The 24,555-nt window shown below is 33.6% G+C and overlaps 3 protein-coding genes and 2 non-coding genes across 5 annotated transcripts; 4 read left to right on the top strand and 1 right to left on the bottom strand.

Annotated features, from left to right (window-relative positions):
* Nucleotides 1-2,642: 2,642 nt before the first annotated feature.
* Nucleotides 2,643-9,486, top strand: LOC146146291 (retinol dehydrogenase 11-like). Its single transcript, XM_083389959.1, has 7 exons — nucleotides 2,643-2,913; nucleotides 4,052-4,188; nucleotides 4,998-5,103; nucleotides 5,493-5,658; nucleotides 6,120-6,286; nucleotides 7,139-7,220; nucleotides 9,093-9,486. The coding sequence occupies exons 1-7, from the start codon at nucleotides 2,784-2,786 to the stop codon at nucleotides 9,268-9,270; spliced, it is 966 nt and encodes a 321-aa protein (XP_083246085.1). The 5' UTR covers nucleotides 2,643-2,783; the 3' UTR covers nucleotides 9,271-9,486.
* Nucleotides 9,487-11,247: 1,761 nt separating this feature from the next.
* LOC146146290 (retinol dehydrogenase 12-like) lies at nucleotides 11,248-17,178 on the top strand. Its single transcript, XM_083390706.1, has 7 exons — nucleotides 11,248-11,377; nucleotides 12,112-12,248; nucleotides 12,942-13,047; nucleotides 13,612-13,777; nucleotides 14,045-14,211; nucleotides 15,154-15,235; nucleotides 16,868-17,178. Exons 1-7 carry the CDS (start codon nucleotides 11,248-11,250, stop codon nucleotides 17,043-17,045), a joined length of 966 nt encoding a protein of 321 aa, XP_083246832.1. The 3' UTR covers nucleotides 17,046-17,178.
* A 1,985-nt stretch (nucleotides 17,179-19,163) lies between these two features.
* Trnas-gcu (transfer RNA serine (anticodon GCU)) lies at nucleotides 19,164-19,245 on the top strand. The gene has a single exon. It is a non-coding gene; the product is annotated as a tRNA-Ser (tRNA).
* Nucleotides 19,246-19,247: 2 nt separating this feature from the next.
* On the top strand, nucleotides 19,248-19,319 carry Trnaa-cgc (transfer RNA alanine (anticodon CGC)). Its single transcript has one exon. It is a non-coding gene; the product is annotated as a tRNA-Ala (tRNA).
* Nucleotides 19,320-21,709: 2,390 nt separating this feature from the next.
* On the bottom strand, nucleotides 21,710-24,225 carry LOC146146287 (adhesion G protein-coupled receptor L2-like). Its single transcript, XM_083390705.1, has 5 exons — nucleotides 24,119-24,225; nucleotides 23,637-23,760; nucleotides 22,940-23,100; nucleotides 22,167-22,337; nucleotides 21,710-21,874 (listed from the first exon to the last, which is right to left on the bottom strand). The coding sequence occupies exons 1-5, from the start codon at nucleotides 24,158-24,160 to the stop codon at nucleotides 21,710-21,712; spliced, it is 663 nt and encodes a 220-aa protein (XP_083246831.1). The 5' UTR covers nucleotides 24,161-24,225.
* Nucleotides 24,226-24,555: the final 330 nt, after the last annotated feature.

Raw genomic sequence — 24,555 nt, 5'->3', positions numbered from 1 at the left:
AAAGAAGACATTGGAGATTGGGACGTGGTAGCAGCCAAGGAAAATTTGAAACACAATGCTTCACTGGGTATTTTTGTAAAAGAAACCGGTGAACTTATCACCGCTGCAATGAACACCATACACGATGTGACCGATCCTGCCAACGACTGCGAATCTATCGCCAACGAAAGGTTTTCAGCTAATTTTCGAAGTGTAAAAGTTGCATTGGGTAACGTGTTCGCCGACTTAAACTGCAGCCGTTACATGTAGGCCTACCTGGGTATGGCATGCGTCAAGTCAGAATATCGACGACGCGGTTTACTGGCAGATATTGAAGTATTATTGGTTGAGCTTGCTACAATAAGAGGCTGTGATTATGTTGTTTCAGTCGCTACGTCTGCGTATGGACAAAGAGGAGTTAAGAGAGTCGGCTATACATTGTTGAGGGAAGTAAAGTTTGCAGACTACATAGATCCCAAAACAGGATTGAAACCTGATTTGCAGCTCTCGCCAATTCATACTTCTTACCAGATGGTCTACAAAAAAATACAACCTGCTGCTGAAAAGAAAGAGTTTACAAAAAACGAGCTCTAGACTCATTCGCTTTATCTCCTGCATTTTAGGTGATGTACAGTAACAAAGAACGATATGCTCAAAAATTACACGACTCCTCATTAAACTTCAGCCATTTATTTATGTTTTTCATTGTATACAGTTCAACAATGTAGTTCAAGGTACTGTATTAGCTGTTCTTGCATGACATTACTTAATTGATTTTGAAAAGTTTCAAACATAGAAAGCGTGCTGGCTATCAAATTTATTGTATTTTATGATTGAAAATCCCAAAATACGTTCGTGTCATTTGTTTTGTAGTATTGCAGTTAAAAATATCACCGCTAAAGTCAAACATATTCAATTACAAATATTCCATTTTTTATTTTCAAAAAAGCTAAATAAAAGCTACTCGCTGTAGTGTAATAAATTTCGATATAAAACGACCTAAAATTTAAAGACGGAATTACCGGATAAGAGTTAAAAATACTTAAGATGTCAGTTTAAAGGCTAACAAACCGGCGATTGCTGGAATCTTCAGTGCATGTGTATGTGTTGCAAAAATGACGTAATCGATTCACTATGTATTCGTGTTGAAGTTCCTATTTATTTAAAGATTTCAAAACAGACTCATGATTTAGATTTGTAAATACATGTCAATTATATTCAATACGTTTGCTGAAGAAATTTCTAAAAATATAATACGCACTCAGTCTTAGGAAAATATTTTATATTTACCCCGAAGCGAATAACCCACAAACTGAAACTGATGACAATATGCGCACGTTCCGAATAGTTATTTAAAAAAATCAGTGTGTGGCAACAAACTAAAAAAGACTTTATAACTTAAGTGCAGTCATGTTTAACAAATATTCAGTCGATTCCCGGTCATTAGGCAAAGTCCTAGACAAGACATGAGCGTTAAACGAAGTTGTTTTAGGTATTGTTGCGTTGTAGCTAGTATTGTGTGATCCCACTGGGCCACCAGATGCAATAGCCGACTGTAGAAAATAATTAAAGCATAAAAAGGTTCTTGTATTAAAATCGGGCATGAGTAGCCTACATCCTACAACCTGAAAGCCTTTTTGGCATTGTCCAGATGTTTATCGGATTTTTACAGTAAAATGTAAGGCCAACGGATGTAATAAACTTGAAAAGGTTAAGAGGATATCCACGCTATCAGTCAGCCTGAGTTTTCATAAGAAGCCTCCATCATTAAAGATCATTCATCCTCTTTTATCTTGGCGTCTTCCCGTTATAAATGTGTGTTTGGCTCAAAGTTTGGAGACTGTAAAAAAAAAATTACAAAAAAATTCATCAACTGCTCATGTTCAGTAAAATATTTTATAAAACAGAAAATTTTAGATCTAAAGCTTCAAGCAAGACCCTTTATACAACTTTATACGGCATTAAGCTTTAAATTAGGCGTTTCCAACCTTTTTTACACCGTGGCCCCCTTCGAAAATTTTCAGAAATCAATGGCCTCCTTTTTTTGTCAACCGTTTGAGAAAATTAAGAAATAACATTTTAATACTGGTTTGTACAGTAACCGGATCAATGATTTGGTCGGGAAATGAAATGTTTAAAGATGACGCCACGAATTATCGTCAAAAAGTAACGTCGAAAGAAATATAAGCTCCATAAACTTGCTGCTCTCGTCGAAGTTGTGCGCAAATTAAATCGAGTGGTTATGAGACTGGGCAAAAAGTTGCGCGCGAAGCGCGAAAAAAATGCGTATTTGATAAAACTTTTAATTTAGAAGACTGTATTTTAAAAGCGTGGAGTGTTTTTATCTAGATAATTTTTGCTGACACTAGATCAGTTTTGCTGCAAAAAGGTCAGGGCGTTCACCTTTGGACAACAGTGAAAATCTGTAAAAACAATACTTTCCAGAACCGCGATATTTTATTGTTCATTTAACGACAAAAAACAAGATATGCCCCAAAAATAAATTTTCGGCCCATATAATTTTCTCAAATTTACATTTCTTGCAGGATTTAACACAATTTCCAGCATACGAGTGAAGAATTGTTCCAGCTTCTCAAAACAACTCAATTTCACAAACGTTTTTTTAAGAGGATGCTATTTTACTGTAATCTGATATGCTTGGAAGGTTTAAGAGGTTCTGTTCTACACGAAGTGTCGTTAAAGAGGCAATTCACATACATTTGTTCAGTGAATGATTAACACGTGTAATGATATAGTTGACCAGCATATCGGTATTACACGTAGATAGCGTTGGAAAGGCAGAAATGCTTTCAAAAAGATGGATTTTTGCACTTGTTGCAATAGCAGTTGCAATTTTCGTCCATAGACGGTTGACCTATTCTCCTATCTACAAAATTGAAACAAGACTAGACGGGAAAGTAGTTGTAATTACAGGTACGTGAATTTAACTGTTACCCTTCAACTTTTCATGTCACATCTTTCCAGTATGTAGTGTCAATTTTAGGTTTACAGCGTTTTTCGCACACCGGGGTACGAAATCCTATCACACTTTTTTCGAATTTAACTGTTTAAGTGTGCACACAAAATTTTGTAACTAAAGTGTGGGTGTGTACCTGCCATAGAATGCAAACTGGTTTGTTGCTGTATAATGTACTGCTACCTAGAAATGTTGCCTAGAAATTAAAAGCTAATTAAGAAATCAAAAGCTTTAATTTGCAGTGTTATACAGCTAAAGCATATTTTTTTAAGAAAAGTCCAAAAAAGTAATTTTGGGTGGTTTCTGGTAAATCCCCTTTTAACTTATTGATCAGGACATGGCTGTGTATGCTTAGTTGAAATTAAACTAAATGAATTGCGAAACATAATAAGTAAACTACAAATTTTGTGTTATCTAAATATCTACTTATCCTAACAAGTTCCTATTAAGTTTTTTAGGTGAAATTTAGGCGCTGGTCTAGAATCCTACCACAATTATTAAATCAAAGCATAATATTTGGGATAGGGTGCAAGTTAGCGTTGGGTGTGGGTGGGTCAAGTGTTATTATATTTTGTATTTAATAATAATACTTGACCCAACCTAACCCAAAACGCTAACCTGCACCCTAACCCAAATAATTTGCGTTGTGGTAGGATTCTAAACCAGCGCCGAAATTTATATTTATACTGGTGCCTTATTTGTGGACTTGCTGTTCCATGTAAGTTTAAATACTGATCCATTTTTTTGCCCAAATACATTTATTGTTTTTAAATATTTGTTGTTGATAGCTAGAAATAGTAATTTGAATGCCTTTTTGTTTTTTTCGAAAAAAAACAACACATTATTATAAGCTTTGTATGTGTATTTTACCATTTATTGTACAGACAAACTGATGATGCCATTTATAGGCGAAATGCATATTTGTATTAAAGTTTTAGACCTTGCTGACTGATTTTTGTTCGGAGCGGTGCGCTTCTCAAGCTTTTACGCATTATTATAATACAAACATTTGACTTAAAAAAATTGACTTACATAATAATACAAACAATTGATTTAAAAAAAAAATTACTTAACATTCTGCTTTGTTCTAAATAGGAGGAAACAGTGGTATAGGAAAGTCTGCTGCCATAGAATTTGCAAAATTAGGAGCAAAGGTTATTATTGCTTCACGAAACCTGAAAAACACAATAAAAGCAAAAGATGAAATTGTCACAGAATCTGGGAGCCAAAATGTAAGTCAACTAAATTTTTAAAGGGTTTTAATTGCAACAATGTGTAAACTGGAAATTATGTCAGTGGTACAAAGTTGAGAAATCTTAGTTTAAAGGTGACTTTACACAAATTTGGTGCTGGTCTAGAATCCTACCACTTTTTCACAGTAATGAAACGAGCTGTCAAACATAAAATTGCAAGGAAACAATAAATACAATAGTAATACTTGACCAACCCGATCCCAAATGCTACTTGCACCCTAACCCAAATAACGTAGCTATATAACCCCCCCGACAAAAATATGGACGAGCGCCCACAAATTTTATCGTTACATTAACAAAATATTTGCAAACTTAAAAAATATACAGTTATTTCAGCGAGTATTTTCACATTTATAATATGATTTTTTATTGAAAGCCCCTGAACATTATTATGTCAGTGGTGCAAAGTTAGGACATTTTAGTTTAAAGGTGAGTTTACACAAATTTGGCGCTGGTCTAGAATCCTATCACTTTTTTTATAGTAACTAAACAACCTGTCAAAATTTAATTTGCAAGAAAAAAATAAAATTATAATTATAATATGTGGCCCACCCGAATCCAAATGCAACTTGCGCCCTAACTCAAATAATGTTAGCTATATAAACCCTGGACAAAAATGTTGTAAGATTATAGACCAGTGCCCACAAATTTTACAGTTAAATTAACAAAATATTTGTACACTTGAAAAAATATACAGTTATTTCAGTGAGTATTTTCATACTTATAATATGATCAAGGCCCTGGACATTTTAACCAATTTATTTACAAAATAATAAACTTTTTCTTAGGTGGAAGGTCATGAGCTTGATTTGGAATCCTTAGATTCTGTTAGAAAGTTTGCTAAGATATTAATCGACAAAGAGGAGGTTATTGACATTTTGGTCAACAATGCTGGTTAGTTTCATGTTTCTTTTTGTTTGAGATGAAACAAATAATATTCCATATTAGCAATCACTCATTATTTTTTTTTTTAATTTGACTCCTTTTTTCCTAGTAAGTTGGTGACAATAAGCATATTATTAAATACATATCAACAAAAAAATATATTTTATTTATAACGACAGTACACCATATGTCAAAAACATGATTTAATATTTTTTCATCTAACAAAAAATACTAGCTATTACATTCAATAAAGTCGACAAATTTCTCTGTTTTCGTTTCGACAATATAGTAAATTCTTTACAATAGTTCAAAACGTATTGACAGCACATTTGTTTATTTTTGTGCTCTTTTTTTAAAATTTTTTATTTACCCTTTTTAAAACAAACATTTCTTCTTAGGTACTTTAACTGCCCAAGGGCTCACACCTAAAGGATTGAGTCGAATTTTTGCGATTAATCATCTTGGTCACTTTCTTCTCACCAACCTGCTGTTGGAAAAAATGTCAAAACAATCAAAGAACAACAGGCCAGTTCGAATTATCAACGTCGCATCAACTGCCTACAAGTAGGTTTTCTTTGCATCTGATATATAAATATATGACGTGTGTATTAACAATATTGAGACCAGGGTGTTTTACTATCTTTAAATGTGAATTTATCAAAACAACATTTGCACTTTTTATTAGTTGTATTTTTCCTCCTTCAGTGTAGTGTAACTTTTAAAGGGTTTTTTTAATTTTTCATTTCAATCTATATTGCTGTGTGGCAAAATATATATTTCTTTTCATACTAAGAATTTTAGCTGTTCGTTTCTGTTTTTCTTCAAACAATCTAAATATTTATATTCTGATTAAGTAAATATTTATCTGAGCAATACCCTTCTGGCTTACCAAATTATTCCAGCTACATTAAAAATATTGATTCTTAAATTGTTGTTGTTTGTATTTAAAACATTTGCAAAATGTAAGGAACTCGTTTAAAGTCCCTTTCTTTAGTTTAACTCATAAAAGAGAGTGTTTTTTTTAGGCTGGCTAGAAGTTTTGACTTGGACTCAATGATGCATTATAATTCAACGTCAGTAAAGGAAAATTTTGCCAACTATGGCCAAAGCAAGCTGGCCAACATATTGTTCACTTCTGAACTGGGTCGCCGGTACACAGATCGTGGAATTACAACCTATGCCATTCATCCTGGTATGCAACAAAAGCTTTAAGATTAAAGCTGAAGATTTTTTTTTTTTTTTTTTTAATTGTTGTGGTCTGTAAAATATATGATATAGCACAGGGGCCTAGGGATGTCCGATAGTATTGGGAGTTCAGCCGATACCCGATGCTAGGTGGTAATACCGGTATTTATCCAATACTGGGGCAATATCGGTGCCGATCCGATATCAAATTAATATTAAAATACTAGCCATGATTTGCACCAATTTCTACTTTAAAAGGGGAAATTAACCAAAAATAGTGGAAATAATAACTAAAAATATAGCTAAACTTAGCAAATTTTGGCTGTATATCACTGCACTTACATCTAGAAAAACAGTTACTATTGATTGTTTCAATTACATCTAATTTGTTTCTTGAGTATAAATGACATCATTTAGTATTTGTTTGGTTTGGATCGCAATACTTTTTTGTCTCAAGTATGGTATTGCAATAAAATGTCTGATATCAGACACCCCTATTTTTAACTAGACTTTTGAACTTTATAACATCGCAGCTTTCGTTTACCATGCAAATAGTCTCCTTTTTGCATTTAGAAGTTATATTTATCCTGCAAAAAGTATTATTAACTTTTATAGTAATTTAGCCTAGTTATCTTTTATAGTAATTTAGGCTAGTAATTAAATGCTATTAAGAAGCAAAGAACAAAATTTTACGTATTTACTTACTAGACAAAGCAACGTTTAGTTGATTAAATGTATTATCACAAGGATTATTTTACAATATGTGTTAGTTCCAATATGCTTCAGTATGTTTGGAGCACAAACCCACTTTCTATAGATCATTTTGCGGAATTTAAGTGGGACCTTTGTTTTTTTGCAGGCGTGGTGTTTACAAACCTGGGAGACTCGATGCCAGATTGGTTTAAGCTCATTGTCCATGTTCCAATACATATGTATGCAAGGTAATTGACACTGTATATGTAAGCATGTGTGAGCTGAAAACTAAAGCACATAGTGTGTTTCATACTTTAGTACTGCAAGTATATTTATACTGCAAGTATATAGCAGCGGTTCTTAACCAGTAGGCCATGGCTCACTAGTGGGCCATGGAAACTTTTTAGATGGGCCACAGACCAATTTAAAAAGCTAGATTTATTAAAGAATTTAGTTTCATTTGTGTCACTATACCTAATTTACAGGAATAATGCCTGGGGAGGAATTGAGAAGGAATGTAAATGAAACAGAGATTTATTGATATATGCTCCGCTGTTTTTTGTTCTAAACCTTTTTTATAGTTTGCTATTTCATAAAAATATATTGGGCCACAGAATTTTTGTGCAAAGAAAATGGGTTGAGAACCACTGGTCTATAGGGTGAACAATTGACCAAAATTTCAAGTTTGCTAACTAATGCAACATTTTTTTTAAATCCAAATTTACCCTTCACCTTAAATTAAACGACTTTGTCTGTTTGACGAAAGAATGACGTCATTTGGTACTCAATCGAAAGGCCATACTTTTTTCTCGCATTTTTCTCGATCGGTATCAAAGTATAATACGTAATATTTGAAGTATTTGGAATAAGATCGATTTGGATTAACACGAAACACTTCTGAAGGACCTAAACTGCTGGGATAACTTTAAACAACCCCTTGCTGCACCCCCAACTTTATCACCAACCCCCCTAATAATTTCAGCCTCCCTAATTCCAACCTCCAACTCCAAACAAAGACGAGCAGTCAGTTGCCGAAATAGCCGGGCTACTCTTTCTTACTGTTTTAAGTTCTATTTTTGTTCAACTTACTTTTGTGTTATTCATACTTTAGAGATACCTTAATATGAAACCAAGTTGTAGTGACAAAAACAAATCTTAAAATATAAGTCGATATATGCAGAATATTAAGGATATATTTATGATAAGTCGGACTAAAAATATATTACGAGCTTTAGTTCTATTTTACCCATTCAGGTCTTATCCCGATGTGTTCGCGACTTATTCCGTCGTACATATTACTGCGTATTTGGCTTCATTAAGTCATTGGTCCGAATACTTGCTATTGTAGATAATTTCGCTTTAGTTGCTTTATTGGTCTTATTTGGAAAACAGAATAAGACCTAAAAAGCAAAATATCAAAGTCAGAAAAAATTATATAACCATAGTATTAAGACCAACGACATAATACAGCCAAATACGCAGTAATATCCAGTACAGCATAAGATAAAAATCGTCTGAATAAGACCTAAATTCTTCGAAATAAGGCCTAAATTTATCGGAATAAGTCCTAAATTTATCGGAATAAGTCCTAAATTTATCGAAATAAGTCCTAAATTTATCGGAATAAGTCCTAAATTTATCGGAATAGGTGCTAAATTCATCAAAAGATTTTGGCCTAAATGGCCAAAATAACGCCCGAACCTGTAAGTAGAGGGTATGGGACGATCAGGGCCATCGGTCTGGCATTGGCCGTTTTGGTGGCTACGTTTGGACGCCCTAGTCTGACCGGCGGGTAATGGGTGGGGTTAGAAAATGGATTAGTGTTGAAATTATCAGGGTAGTTAGTGATGTACTGAGAGGTGGGGTTTGGTGTTAGTTAAAGTTTTGTTTAGGCCTGATTCTGACCTTTTAGGTCTTATTCCGACGGATTTAGGACTTATTCCGATTCAGACGGTTTAGGCATTACTCCTATTTTGACCTTATTCCGAATTGTGTTTTATTCTGACGTTGGTGTTGTTCTTATCTCGGTCTTATTGCTGGAGTCCGTCTTATTGTGTGTTGCCTTGCGATGGTTTATATATTAATTTGTTTTAATGGTATTTTGTTGTTGCTTTATCCAGAACGCCCTATCAAGGATGTCAGACTATTATGTATTGCGCTTTGGACTCGCAAGTAACAGAGTACAGTGGTTCTTATTTTGAAAGCAACGCTTTAGCATCACTCCAGGAATTTGCTAAGGATGAAAAAGCGGCCAAAGAGCTTTGGGATGTCAGCCTCAGTTTAACTGGCCTTTCTTAAAAGCTCAGTTTAATTAGGCTTTCTAACTCGTGAAAATGTTCCACCTTTCTTCACTAATTTTTATGCCAAATACTGATAAACCGGTATACTTTTTTTATATTTTTTTAACTGTTTTGATTTAATTCTAAATATGCAGCTTAATTGCGATTATTTGTGACTATTCGTAAAGTGCTAACATACAAAGTTCCTGTGCACTTTGATTTATAATAAAATTAACGAACACGTTTGAACTTGTTTCTGTAGGATTTTCAGTGTTGTACTTCTTTTTATCTATTATTTTGCAAAATTTATATTTAAGATTTGGACTTGAATAATTATTTTCCGATCATAAACAAATATTTCTAACGATAAAACAACTTGTCAAATTTTAGTGCAACAAACAACTGAGGGTATTTAAAATCCTCAATACAAAATCAAACTCTCTATTTTCCAAGCGGATAGCATGGTCTTTTAGATTTAGGTATAAACTGTTTTGATCATTAGTTTAACTTGTAATTCTACAGCAACAAACCGGTTTCACGTTCTTTAGCTACTTGGTTTGTTTATTGTAGGAGCTTCCGTTTTTTTAACGCGGACCCCTAATTTTTCCGGGGGTTCGCGTGGACCACAGTTGGCATGACTTAATAAGTAAATAAACTTAACAAACCTGCAGTTTTAGTTACAGGATAAAATTCTAAAATTGGTTTAGCCTAAAGGTGTCGAACGCCCTTCCGCAACATTAAATAAAAGTTTGGGCGCTAATCGAGTACACCGTTATAACTTTTGTATTTGAAGGTAACGCCTGTCCAATCTGAAACTTTAACGTAATAAACGAACCGTGTGCTGTTCTTCAGGTTACTTTCCATGACGTCACGTTTAGATGTTACTTTGTGACATCATCCTTGAGAGCGTTTAGACCAGGCGCAAAAAATGCTTGTTAATGTGGCTTTCTCCATTATCTCTACTCTATCCTTTAAAGTTTACAGCATCATGTCGAAATACGTCCGAATTTTAAAGGAAATAATGCTTTTTTTGTCCTTTTTTTTTGTAAGTTTCATTGAACAGACAAGAGAGTGCCGTAATTTAAAAATAGGCCTATATGAATTAAAAAATGTTCCTCAAGCCGAAAAAAACAAAATACAAAGTCAGTAGATGTTTTTTTTTAAATAGTAGAAGTAATCAACGAATTTATATAATCGTGGTAACATCAAACCTATAGTTTTTCTTTTCTTACATTAAAGCATGTTATCTACCATATATATTGGGCTACCATATTACCAGCACCGCAAAAGAGGAGATTTTTTTACCGGCAAGTAAAACGTTGCAGGCAAAAGTTACAACAATAAGGCAAAGCAAATGGTACAAAAATGGATACAAAAGCAACAAATCTAATTTATTTTTTATATTCAGCCCATGAATACTTTGCGGTTATCTTGACTTTTGCCAATAAGGAATCATCATTTTTAACGAGATCGTGACAGTTGTTTACACGAAATATCATTGAAATTATAAACAACCGTCAAGATGCTCGAAACTGATTGTGTCTACTTTAAAGAAAAAATGCGTTCAACATTTCCATTATGAGCCGTAATGCCAAAGTAAAATTGCGTGATCTTTAACAGTTTACTAAACATTTGGCTGGTAGGGAAATTTGTTGGAAAACCTTTTTTAAACTAATAACTCAGCGTGTTTCATGGCTACAGTATTTTTTTGGAAATAAATACAACGTCTTGCCTAAAAGTCTTGTTGAAAAGCAACTAACTCATGCGAAAAAAGAGGACATTTGGACATTTTTGAGCGTCCTCGGACGACCATTAACTTTTCTTGAGAAAAGAGGACAAATCCTCCTGAAAGAGGACATATGGTGGGCCTAATGTTATCTTGAAATCCAAAGTACCGGAGGTAAATGATTAACTTTATGCGGTGTAAGTTAGCTTAGCCGTCAACCATACAACATTTTTAGTCTCAGGTAGACCTATTACTGAAATTTTAGACAGTATGCTTTCGAAAAGATGGATTTTTGCCCTTATTGTAGTGTCAGTTGGCGTTTTTGTTCATAAGCGGTTAAGCTATTCTCCTGTGTACAAAATCGAAAAAAGACTGGAAAGCAAGGTTGTCGTAATTACAGGTATGTGAATTAACTACTTACTAAACGTACAGGGGTTGGAACCTTTCGTATTCAGTGTGCCTTTTTATGGATAATGTTCAGCCGATCCCTTGAAGTGTTAACTATCAGTTAATCTTTTAGCTTAACGCTTTTATGAATAGAGATCAGTGGCTTTAACGCAATAAACATCACGCCACGTCTTAGGCATTGTGACGTAATCCCAACGATTAGTCGTAAACAACAAGTTTAACGCCCAAAAAACTAATGTTAAATACAACAGTTAAGACACTAATTTGTAACACGAAAACTGCAAATCGAAATTAGTGATGTAATAATAATGGTATTGATGTAGTAGTGATGTAATGGTTGCACTTTGTTCGTGCGTTTTAAATCATTTGGCGTGCACTGAAAAATCATCTCGCGAGCCACAAGTGGCACGCGTGCCAGGGGTTGCCGACCCCTGACGTAATCCTAGTACTGCAAATAGTCCAGCGATTAAATAACAAAGAAAAACGCTTATTGTATAATATATGAAAAACAAAAATAGCTGAGCCCCTTTATTTTCTCTGGATATAAAAGGTCTTAAGAAGGTTCCGTTTTATAAAAACGTTTGTTCAAACAAGCAATTCTTGGAATTTATATCCAACATGCAAATAAAATATTTAAAGTAATCTACCTTTCGTGACAGATGTAAAAACACTTATAACAAGCAACAAGTATATAAGTTTTCAATCGTTTATTATATTTGTAAAAAGGTGGTAACAGTGGAATAGGAAAGGCTGCTGCCATAGAGTTTGCGAAATTGGGAGCAAAGGTTATTATTGCATCACGAAATTTACAAAACACACAGTGGGCCAAAGACGAAATTGCAAAAGAATCTGGAAACCAAAACGTAAGTTAACTATAATTTTGCAGAAAGGGGGCACTACAGCCTTTAAGAAAAATGTTCAATGATGTATAAAACTCTTTCGAGTCTTTAAAAAAAACACTATGCAATTTTATAGGTAATTGTAGAGTAAAACTCAACAGGACTTCCTTAATTCTATATCTTTTGGACATTGGGGATATGCATGCTATTGTTTTTTTTTATTTCATTCAAATCTAACCGATGCGATTTATAATGTCTTATTAAAGTACAATACTAACACAGCGCCCAAGATACAAAATGGCGTTTGATTTTATATCCTTATAGTTGAATGCAAGTTTTAAACACCTTATAATGTTATCACTGCCAACTTGCACTCCAGTCACTATTTTCAAATGACTTGACTTTTTTGCTTGTTGTATATGCGTTTTTGTTATTTTCAGTTGAGTTGTGGCTGAAAATCGGACAAGTTTACCAATTTTATTGGTTTTACCCTTTATTTTTATGTCAATGACTTGACTTTAAATGTTGACTTGCTAAAGAAGTGACTTCACTTGTTATTGTTTGCAAAATACTTGACTTGGACTTATTTATTTTAAAATGGCTTGTATACGAACCATTTGTATTTAATTATTTGCACTAACTTCAGGCGTTGCTTACATCTGACAAATGCTGCCAAATTTAATGTTGAAAAGGTTGTATAATAAATAATATTTTTAGGTGGAAGGGTACCAGCTTGATTTGGAGTCTTTTGATTCTGTTCAGCAGTTTGCAAAGAAGATTAATGAACAGGAAGAGTTTATTGACTTTTTGGTCAACAATGCGGGTAAGTTTTTATCAATTTTTGTTATTCTAAAAGTTGTGAGACTGAAAAGAACCAAATACATACAAAAGGGGTTTTGTTATAAATTAAACTTCCTTCTATTGAAAGGCTTCCTAAATCATCGTCTTGCCTATTTACATTCTTGCCAAATCATACGGTTTGACAATATGATTGTAATTGCCTTTTTTGTCTAGTATACCAAATTTGAATTAAGGGGTTGTGTAAGTTTTGTTTTAAATACATTTAAGAATTATTAAATTGTATTATATTTTATTCAATTTGGGCTAACAACCATATCTTTAAATAAGTATGATTCATTTTCAGTCTGACTTATCATAAATACATCCTTAATATTAGATGCATTCTGCATATATTGACTTAAATGTTGAGATTTGTTTTTGTCACTACAAATTGGTTTCATAATAAAGCATGTCTAAACTATATTTAACACAAAAACTATGTTGAACAAAATTGATTGGATTTACGGTTCACATATTGTAACCATACACAGACTAAAGAGGCTATGTACACCTATTAAACATAGGTTTTTTTTGTGTGCTTTCTTAGGTGTTGCTACTGTACGAGGACTCACTCCTCAAGGGTTAAGTCGAATTTTCGCGATTAATCACCTTGGCCACTTTCTTCTCACCAACATGCTGTTGGAAAAGATGTTAAAACAATCAAAGAACAACAGGCCAGTTCGAATAATCAATGTTTCCTCCGCAGCTTACAGGTAGTTTTTTTTTACAAAGACTAATGTTTTTTCATGTCAAATTAAAATAAAAGTATTTTGGTTTAAGTTAACTGTTTAATGTTTTACAGTTATTTTTATCTTAAAATTTCTAATTTAAAAATAATATGCCTTTTATTTTTTTATGAAAAAAATAAATTAGTATTTAATTTATGGAAGAAACATTTATTAACTGTTAAATAAAAAACTTGTGCAGTTGGTAAAATAATTGTCAAAAATTGATTACCAATTTTATTGTCAAATAAATAGAATAAAGAAAACAATTGACTTTGACTCTATGCTGCATTATAATTCATCTTCGGTGATTGAAGATTTCACCAACTATGGCCAAAGTAAGCTGGCCAATGTTCTCTTCACATCAGAACTAGACCGAAGATATAAAGATGCGGGAATTACATCATATGTCCTTCATCCAGGTATGCCAAGAATCTTTGTGGAAAATGTAATTATGACACTGCTTTGGACTGATACCAGATTTTTGACAATTTTGTCAACCGATACCCGATACCAATATTCTTTTATATACCTGGGAAATCTTCAAAACTTCAATTAATTGAAAAAAAATCCAAATATTGTTTTAGTTTATATACCTTTATAATCATTAAGACCATGTATTTTGCATTCTAACTTGGCGTAATGCTAAAACCCATTTTTGTTGTCAAAAATGGTTAAGTTGTTTGTTGTGCAGGAAAAATTATATCATATTTTCATATTAAAATATCGGTCTACATTTGCTTATATATCGGTCTACATTTGCTTCTCTAAAAAAATCTCTAAAAACACATGATTGTAAGGTTATCACAAAGTCTTATCTTTGAATGTCTTTGAATACGCATTCAAAAGTATTTTTGAATAGTCTTAGAGCAGGTATGTCCAACATTTTATTATAGTGGGCCACATTGACACTTGAAATAATTTAATGGGCCGCAGAACCTATTAAGTTTCAAGATTAAGTATTGTCCTTTAGAGTTATATATATATATATTTTTACCCATATTATACTATTAGTGCGCCCCTAAAAGCTGACTGGTACATTTTAATCAGGCTAATACTAAACGTTTAAAATACTACTTGGGAGTGAAAATGACTAGCGGGTTGCACAAAAATTTCAGGCGGGCCGCAGGTTGGACATTCCTGTTAGAGTTTATTTTATGAATAGTCTTAGAGTTTATTTTATGTCCACATTAAGTTATGAGTTTAAAAGTGCCGTTAAAACAACAAATTAAACATTTTTTCAAGTGTGTTGACCATATGGTTTATACTGTTTTGAATTCAAGTTTTATTCAAAAATTTGTAAAACAATTTAATTTTAGATTGTAAAGTTGTGTTTATTGCACAACATGTTTTCTTTCTTGTAGGCTTGGTGTCAACAAACATTGGGAACGACTTTCCAGATTGGTTCAAGGCCATGACAACTATTTTAATGAGCATGTATGCCAGGTAAATAAATGCTACTCTACCATACCTCAAATTCTATTGCTTAATTTGCTCAAATCAAAATGGAAGCACATAATTGAACTCTAATTAAAATGGAAGGTTATATTTGTTTTATGCTGTTCGTTTATTTGATACTTTTATAACAGAATGTCTAATTTTTTATCTAATAAAACCAATTGGATTTTATTAAGCCCTAGGAATATTTAAAAAAATAAAAGTGTTTCATGGGGATAAGTTACTGCTTTTAATAAAAATGCTACACAGAAAGGCTAGGCCTTTAAAAAACAGAATTTAAGTAATAAAGATAAAGAAACAAACTTGTACACTGTTAACTTAAACTTAATTATTGTAAGGTAAAAAATAATCATTCAAAATTAAAAACCCTAACTAATTTTTCACAAAAAACAATTTTGTTTTGTATTTATTATTAAAAATTTCAAAACCCCTTAATGACCTTAATCATTACTTGGAGCAATCCTTCTTTTCCCTACCATTTTTTATTATTTACAGACAAGGTAAATAAAATCTAAGTCAAATTTATGAATTTTCAAACAAGTTCTGTGTTCAGTGTATTTGAACTACGTAAATGTAAAAAAAATCACGCTTTGCGTGAATCTTGTTTACACTTCTTGTATATTTGCGTTTTGAGAGAATCTTTTCATCCTTAAGACGTTCTACATAATTAACTAAGGAAGTTTAGCTAATTTTTATATCCAAATGCAATTTATCGTACTGCGCCCTAGTTCTTGCATGTTTCAAGTGTAACAATTAATATCGAAACTTTAAAATCATGTTAAAATTACACCATAAACTAGATCAGTGTTTCTCAGCCTTTTTCGTGGCTACCTATAAAAAATAAACAAGCATAAGGCTTTGACGACCTTTTTTGATTCACTGAACTTTTTGTATGTGAAAAAAAACATAATACATAGCATAAGTAAGTTCAAATAAAAAAAAATATGAGCCACGTCTTCACAGTGCTTCTGCAGTTTTCTTTAGAATTGAAGAAAAAAATCAATTCTAATCATTCTAACCTGATAAACTCCTGCATTTGTCAACCGAACCAAATCAAACGACGACCCACTTTTGGGTAGAGAAAACCTCAATATTTTTTTTACTGTTCATTGTGATCATGGATAACGCATGTTGTTCTTCAAATGTAGGATAATCAGACGCATTTTCAATGCAAAAATCTTAAGTCCGTCCCTTACTAACAGTTGTTATATTAACATATCTTAAAACTACATATTTTAACAAAAGTATTGGCCCAAAGTTTATTACGGCTCGCCGACCCATGTTTAGACGTTCTGTTATGACCTAACTTTGTGACGTCATGTCTGAAAAAATTCTTGCTTTTCAAAAATAATATCATAGTTCTATTTTACTTTTAACCCTGCTTCTAACATGAAATCAAGTATTTTATAACTACTTTGCGCGGTATGTTTTATTGGTTTCAAACAGAAATATTTCAACAGAATAATGACGTAATTTTAACAGGACGGAGCCCCCTACTTTTTGCCCAAAATACGGTAATGGAATGAAATGCCAAGTGTTATCCTTCATTGGGATTCTATCATTCATTCGACGTGAAATTGTGATTTTAAAAGTCGTATTTTTTATGTTTGCTTTCTTTAGAACGTCATTTCTAGGATGTCAGACGATTATGTATTGCGCTTTGGACGCACACGTGACAGAGTACAGCGGTTCTTATTTTGAGGACAACGCATATTCACCGCTGGACAAATTTGCTAAAGACGAAAAAGCGGCCATAGAACTGTGGAATATCAGTCTCAACTTAACTGGACTTTCTTGAAAAACTCATCGCTAATTTTCTTTAAATCCCCGTAATGTTTTATTTATTTTTAATTATACCGTTGAGATTTATCATTAATTGCAATTCCTTCAACCACTTGTTCACTATGCAATATATGTTTTCAAAATAAAATGAGATCTCGTAGTTTAACAATTTTTTTTGTAGTCCTGTATAAAAAAAATAGTTTGTACAATTAAGTTTAACAGCGTTGCGAAAATTCCGAACACTTTGACATCGTAAGTGTGTAGATTACCGAAACGTTTGTAAATTTTCAAAATTGACAACTGATAAAAAGTGAACTTATTGTTTATTTACATTTTTTCCTTCGCATTTTTAAACTTTTAAGGCCTAATTATGTTATTTGACACTGGCGTTTTTAAAGCAATAATTTTCCGATCTAATGGAAAACTAATTTCCCGACCCACTGGTTGGGAAGCACTGCTCTAGTGTACGACTGACTTCTAAAACTCTTTCGATTTGATTAACGATGACGTCGCTTATATCATAGTACCTCAGGAGCCTCAAAGAGACTAACCGAATCCATCTATCAATGACACAAGCAAGCTATAGAAAAACTAGCGTGTGTTGAGATTCGAACTCACGACCTCTGTCATATTGATTGAAGGTAATTCTTGTTCAGATTTGTATATTTTACAGTTTTACATAATTTACCACCGTATACTATCTATGAATCAACTAAATCGATACTAAACAACTTGTCTTAGAATTTTGAAGTACATATTGTCAGACCTCGAATTGTACATTGGGAAAATCGTTCATTGCTCTCCAAGAAGCTAGCTTTATGTCAGAATTCAAGGTTGTTTGTACGTCACATGTAACGTTGTAAGTTGGTTGCTAAGAAATAATGTTAACAAAACGTTCGCTCTAACGTACAAAATTGCCTAAAACAAGTCAGTATAGTTAACAGTGTTGTAAACAAGTCCTTTTAAAATAACTTCAGTCCCAGTCAAGTAGTTTGTGAAACAACTTAAGTCCAAGTCAATCCACTAATATACTTATAAAACAATAAACCATTAAAATAGGCAAACTCGTCGGATTATGAGCAATAATTCAACTGAAAAATAAACAACATGTAGAAATCTAATCGTTTTACGTGCAAACCTTGCGATAAATAGCTCAATTTTATAATGAAATGGTAAAAGAAAACCGTTAATTTTGAGCCAAGTCATTTGTCTAAGAGACTTAAGTCAATTCATTTGACCAAAAGTGACTTAAGTCATTACAACACTGTTAATTAACCTTGTTCGTACACCACCTTTGACGTTCTAATCAGATTGTATTGCGGTCCGCCAAAACGTTATAGAATACCATGGTAAAGCGTTTGAAATGACGTGTAACTGAAAAAGACGTTAGTTTTGACGTCAGTAAACAACGTTTTTTGTATGTCATTTATGACGTTTCAATATTAGTAGCATTTGGTTTGTCTTGACGTTACGAAAGAACGTTAATAAGACCTTTTATTTTAAAGTTTGAAATTTGTTTAAAGCAAGTTAATTTTGACGTCAGAAATCACGTTGTTTCTACGTCACGTATGACGTTCTAAGCTGGTTGCATTATAGTTTTACGCAACGTTAAATATACAGCGTTAATTTAACGTTTGAAGTCCAAACTGGTCTAAAATAAATTAGATTTAAGGTCAGTAAAAACCTTCTTTGCATGTCACGTAGGGGCTATGACGACTTTAAAACATAACGTTCAAAGTGACATGTTAGGTTCGACGTCTGGAATCAACGTTAATTCGTACGTTACAAATGACGTTAAAAATTGGTTGCATTACATACGTTGGTGCCACGTTTTGCATTACGTTTTAATAACAACGCCACAACGTGCTTAGTTAAAAAAAACTCCGAACGTCGAAAAAACGTTGTGTGTTAGCTGGGATGGCGCTGGACAAAGTAGCATTCTTGCTAAAACTCGAATTTGTCTGAATTAGAGCACACAAGCAATTCTCAAATTATATTAGAATTAGCCCTATTCTTGTTTAAATCATTGAATTAGAATACTAATTTATCCAGCTATCAAGGCCTGCAAAAAGCACGAAATTATGCGAGTAAGGTTCTCGATTCAAGTATCTCTTTCTGTCAAGCTAGGCACGTCGACGAGGTGGCCGAGTGGTTAAGGCGATGGACTGCTAATCCATTGTGCTCTGCACGCGTGGGTTCGAATCCCATCCTCGTCGCGGGGGATGTAGCTCAGTGGTAGAGCGCACGCTTCGCATGTGTGAGGCCCCGGGTTCAATCCCCGGCATCTCCACTTTTGCTTTACGATGAGAAAAATAATAAATGTATCACTTTTGCTTTGTAAGTAAAGAAATAAATACAATTCTGCTGTAAATGGTGTTATGTTGCAATATCATAACTCGCCGCTGTTCTAGAAACCTACCTCATTTTCGCCTGGGGGTTTATATTGCTAACAATATATTTTTTGAAGTTAGTGTTTGGATGGGTCAAGTAGGTATTATTATTATTTTTACATATTTATGCCTTCCTTGCAATTTAAACTTCGACACCTCATTTAATTACTGTAAAAATAAATGTGGTAGGATTCTTGACTAGAACCCATAACTCCAATGAAACGTATTTAGTTTACTAATATTTCCTTTATGCCTTGTTTAAAAAGTTTGGCCAAATTTTCCGCACAGCCTACAATAAAATCCCTGTTTTGTATCATTTTGTACAAAAATTAACGATCAATTTGAAACCATAACGGGAATAATTGAAGTCTTTTTTTATTATCGCTTTTACAAATCAATCAGTTTACAAAAGTTATAAGTATAGGCCCAGTAGCCTACCTGTGTTTAATTTATCAGGGTTCCTGTTGTTATTTGTCTTAACATTATGTTACACCCAAGATCTATTCTTTCTAAAAAGTTAAACTAGTGATTGTCAACCTTTTCATAAATTGTGTCCTTATATCAGCGGTTTGGTGCATATATCGTATGAACTTTAAAACAATATCCTAACACACCAAACAATATACGGTACTACATAGCTCTAAAAAAACTAGTATTGCTTGTTTCACCTGTGAAATAACCACGAATATTAAAGGCATTATATTATAACAGAAAAATGGTTGCCTTATAGTTAAAACCAATGTCGCATTGTCACGTAATATTAGACAATGCAAACGAGACAACTCGCATAACAAAAGTCGATCTACATGACTGGATTTGGGAATAGGTAAAAAAATATTCTTGATGCTGACATAACTGCTGGACTGAGATTCAATGCGCTATAGACGATTTTCTTGAATTATTGTTTCCAGAAAAATGTTAAACGAATAATTATTGTTTCCTGTCTTTTTGTAGCAGGCAGCCGGTACAGTAGCCTATTTAAGTCTTTCGAAATGAAAGCTCAAATCTGCGAATTTAAGGTGAGTAAAAGCTGGTTGTTGCTATGTACGTAGGTTTCTGACGTTTTCCTTATCTGCGTCTTATTAGAACGTTAATCACTCCTAATTCTTACCCCAAATTTATTGCTACCGGTACTTAGAAACTGGCAACTTTGTTTAAATGTTTTTTTCTAAAACTGAAATCTTTGTCAAACTTGGCTTTTAGTTCTTTTTAAGACTGGTAGTAGGCCTAAGTTCCTGCCTTGCAACTTTTCTGTGTTTGGTGCAAGAGATTCGTTACGTATCAGCAAACTTTTAAGCCATCTATATTAGCGGGTTTATGACCGACATTTTGCAATGATATGGAGTTTTCTCTGTTTCATTTAGTTGTAGGCCCAATAGTTTGTACTTGGCAATAAAAAGTTTCAGAATAATGAAGATATAACAAATTAAGTATTTAAGGTTGAACAGCCAGGTATTACATTACGGTACATTATAATCTACGTCTTTTATAAAAAAAGTTCCCAAATCGCACTATTTTCTGTTGGACAATAGTGCATATGGTGGGGCGGTTACGCAACAAATTGTCTTTCAGTATGGGGATTTCGCAAAACTGTGTATTTCACTTGAATACAGTTACAATTTACACATTAAAACATACAAGTTAAATTACATGGCAATGTTGTTCCGCAGTCTACAAGACTTTTGATTCTAAATTTTGCCCAGCTTATATTTACACATATGGCAAAAAAAACTAAATATTAATGCACTGGAACAATGGTAATAATACACACTTTACGCTTTTTATTGACAAAACATATTTGGGTAAAGTGCAGTAGTGTCTTTTGTTGTATGCTTTTTAATTTTAACCCGTAAAAATATGCAAGTTAAACCCTATTTCGCTTATATTACGTTTTTATAGTTACGTAAACAAAAGTGTATAAACGTAGAAGAAATATCAAACAAGTAGGTTATGTTGAAAATGAAGAATTACTCGAAACGTTGAATATATGCTGACTACTTTGGTATGGGCTTTGATATTCATTCAACGTCTAACTACAAGCTCCGGCAAACATGCTCCGAAAGTGTATAATATAGGCCCACTGTAAAAATGCATTTATCTAATCTTAGAAAATTAAGAAAAAATAAATGATTAAATCAGTCTACCTAATGAACACTTTAGACACCACATCCTGACTTAAAACCAAATCCTATCACAGCTAAAATTTAGAACAAACCTCTATTATAGCAGAAAAGTTACCAAGTTTTATCATATATATAGAAAATGTTTCAAAATGCCGACGTGGCAATGTTTATGAAGAGCTCCGCTTGCTTATATCGGTCATCATGTGGCTTACTGATCTTCCATCGCCTGCCTTCTTCCTATTGGTACAAGTCAAGATGTCGATGAACGGATGGAGCCACATCTTTCTTATCTTCTCTTGGCGCAGACAGTTTAGGACAAAGATAAGAAAGCCCTAAAAAAACAAGGTAAGTTGTTTGGTAAATTTTGCAATCTATTTTACTGTGACCAGCTGTAATACCCAACCCAAACGATTATGACCTGAAGCGAATTGAATACATAGGAGAGCCAGGATCAGTGGTAGTAGTACGATACCTAGTGGTAGTATACCATACCATGTATTAGCAACTGAGCCATACATTGCACACATGTAGCCTATGATGTATAGGCGTAATGTTCGGTTTATTGTACAAATGTACAATGATGTTTGTTTTTATTCGAACATCATTGCCACATTCCATTCTGACCTGGAGCGAATTGAATACAGTGAAGAGCCAGGCCATGATGGAGAGGTAGACGATGTCCTCCGAGAGCAGCATGAGGAAACCGAATATCCAGGTGAGTCCCATCATGATGAGGACAGCGACCGCGATCACAAAGTCCTCTTTCTTGCTCCGACCAGTGGCTGTAGATTGAATCTAAGCAACGCATAGAATTAAGTAAAATCAATAATGGTAATGGTCCCAGGTTAATAGGATTGTAGTAAGGCGGTGAAAGGCAAAAAAATTAAACAAATTGCGACATAAGGTTTATTTTTATTTAAACCAGGGGCACCACACTTTTTCTTTAAGGGTTAAGGATAGTTGACTTGATTATTATTAAAATAAGGAAACATTAAAAATAATACAAAACTATATAATTAGCTTCATGAAAATGAGCTTCGTTAAAATTTGATTTGCAACCAAGAGCGGATCCTGCCTTTTTGAGGTCCTAACCACTTAAAGACTTTGGTGCCCTTTCTTAAGCATAATAAACCACACAAGATATCAATCGAAAATATAGACAGGTGTAAGATGATACTTGAAAAAAAAAACTGAGCACAAATTTATTTCAACTTGGCCACTATTAAGGTCTAAGTCGTCTGACCAACTCGAGTTACATATATATAAATATAAACACTGAGGCACTAATGAGAATTCGGCTTAGAAAATATCTTTAGTGCCCCTTTTCCTGGTGTCCTAAACACGTGCCTATTTTGCTTGATTGGTATTCCACCCCTGCTTTCAACCTTATCCCTCACCTTTGTGCTAAGACAGGTGAGCTTGCAGATGACAACGACGAAGCAGGCGAAGTTAAGAAGAGCCAGGATTCCGACAGGGAGAAGGAAACCGTAGTAAAGGGAACTTGCGTGAAGCCAGCACATGCTGCGATGGTGATAGCTCGACTCAAAGAAGATGTTACCTTCAAGGTTTATAATAAAGTTAGCTAAATAAACTAGATTGAAAATAAAAGTTATCCAACTGAACCTAGCGTTCCTGACATATTTTTTTTAACTGTGTAAACCACAAAAAATGTTCTAGAATCTAGATTTGAAAGGTAGTATAAGTGGTCTTTGCATTCGAGGTAATCCGGACAATTAAGTGGAATGTTTATTTTTTTATTTGGATCGCACAACTCTGATTTTTAGCCTAGGTATATATTTTTCAACGTCCAGATAGCCTATATTATCAAGCTGTTGAGTAGTATAAAATAATATTGCCAATGTATTTTCTATTGAAAACATAAGTCATACTTGTTTATTATCAATTAATTTTTCCCAGTTGTTATTTTCCCCTGTTGTATGGAGTAGCCTAGTATAACAGTTACAAAGCTTGTAGTTTTTCTACTTGTTGAAACATTGCCTGATAAAGCGATGCAAGAAAAACAATGTTTGACCTGGTGTCATATAAAATAGCTCTCCTTGGTTTAAACCTTTACCCAAAATTTTTAACACGTACCAGGATAATACAACTTTTCGTCGATTGAGATTGCAACTCCGCAGTTGATTGCGATAATGCCAACAGGAACTAAGAAGCAGATAAGGGTGGGAAGAGTAGTTGACGATCCACCGATATGAGCGACCTACCCACAAAGTTGAAAATATTAAAAATAAACCAATTTTTTAAAGTATGTATGAACAAGCAAATATTTAACTTAATTCCAATTGAAATTCATACCATCAGCATGTAACTTTAAGTCCAATTAAAGGGCATTATACTTGGTGTAGTAAATTGAATAGGTTTTTACTTTAACGAAAGCCCTGTGAGAACCATTCTCAAATTTAAACACAGCGTGTATATAAATTAAATTTGATTGTTGTGTTAACCAGTTATTTAAAAACTAACAACAAACTTATAGGCCGAGTGCCTTTTAAATGATAAGTTATCGGTCAAAAAAATCTCCGCCATTTAAAGCAGTTCCTATTGTCAGTACGTCCTACCCTAGTTAGCGCCCTGTACATGTTGTATGCGTTAGCGCTCATCCAAAACCAAGCGACCAGAAGAAAGTACTGAAGCAAAGCGGTTGTGATGTAACAACCGGCGCGACTCTCTGATCGCCCGACGCCGAACATGAAGATGAGGTTGGAGATGAGGAGATTCACGCAGATGTTGAGGAGGTAGTGGGTGGGTTGACGAATCCGCAGCTCCCTGAAATCCAATAAAGGTTAAGTTACACGTGAGTAAATCGTTGGTTAAAGAGTCAACCAAGTATTTAATAACAGTGCTGTAAGCAGGTTAAATCCGTAGCTCTCTGATAAGTAATCTGTAGCATAAGTTAGAATTGAGCAAATCGTTGGTAAAACAGCTTTGGTCAACAAGTATTTAAGAACAGTGTGGTAAACCAGTCGAATCCGTAGCTCTCTGGGAGGCAATTTAG

The sequence above is a fragment of the Ascidiella aspersa genome, chromosome 5 (genome assembly GCF_963924565.1).
Source record: "Ascidiella aspersa chromosome 5, kaAscAspe10.2, whole genome shotgun sequence".
Lineage (NCBI taxonomy): Eukaryota > Metazoa > Chordata > Ascidiacea > Phlebobranchia > Ascidiidae > Ascidiella > Ascidiella aspersa.
This window is presented reverse-complemented; position numbering and strand designations above follow the sequence as displayed.

Coding starts and splice junctions, on each gene's coding strand:
- LOC146146290 (XM_083390706.1), top strand. CDS start 11,248: ATGCTTTCGAAAAGATGGATTTTTGCCCTTATTGTAGTGTCAGTTGGC. Junction 12,249..12,941: donor AAGAATCTGGAAACCAAAAC/GTAAGTTAACTA, acceptor TAATATTTTTAG/GTGGAAGGGTACCAGCTTGA. Junction 13,048..13,611: donor CTTTTTGGTCAACAATGCGG/GTAAGTTTTTAT, acceptor GTGCTTTCTTAG/GTGTTGCTACTGTACGAGGA.
- LOC146146291 (XM_083389959.1), top strand. CDS start 2,784: ATGCTTTCAAAAAGATGGATTTTTGCACTTGTTGCAATAGCAGTTGCA. Junction 4,189..4,997: donor CAGAATCTGGGAGCCAAAAT/GTAAGTCAACTA, acceptor ACTTTTTCTTAG/GTGGAAGGTCATGAGCTTGA. Junction 5,659..6,119: donor GTCGCATCAACTGCCTACAA/GTAGGTTTTCTT, acceptor TGTTTTTTTTAG/GCTGGCTAGAAGTTTTGACT.
- LOC146146287 (XM_083390705.1), bottom strand. CDS start 24,160: ATGAGCGCTAACGCATACAACATGTACAGGGCGCTAACTAGG. Junction 22,338..22,939: donor TCACCTGTCTTAGCACAAAG/GTGAGGGATAAG, acceptor TGCGTTGCTTAG/ATTCAATCTACAGCCACTGG. Junction 21,875..22,166: donor CTGTATTCAATTCGCTCCAG/GTCAGAATGGAA, acceptor TTGTTTTTTTAG/GGCTTTCTTATCTTTGTCCT.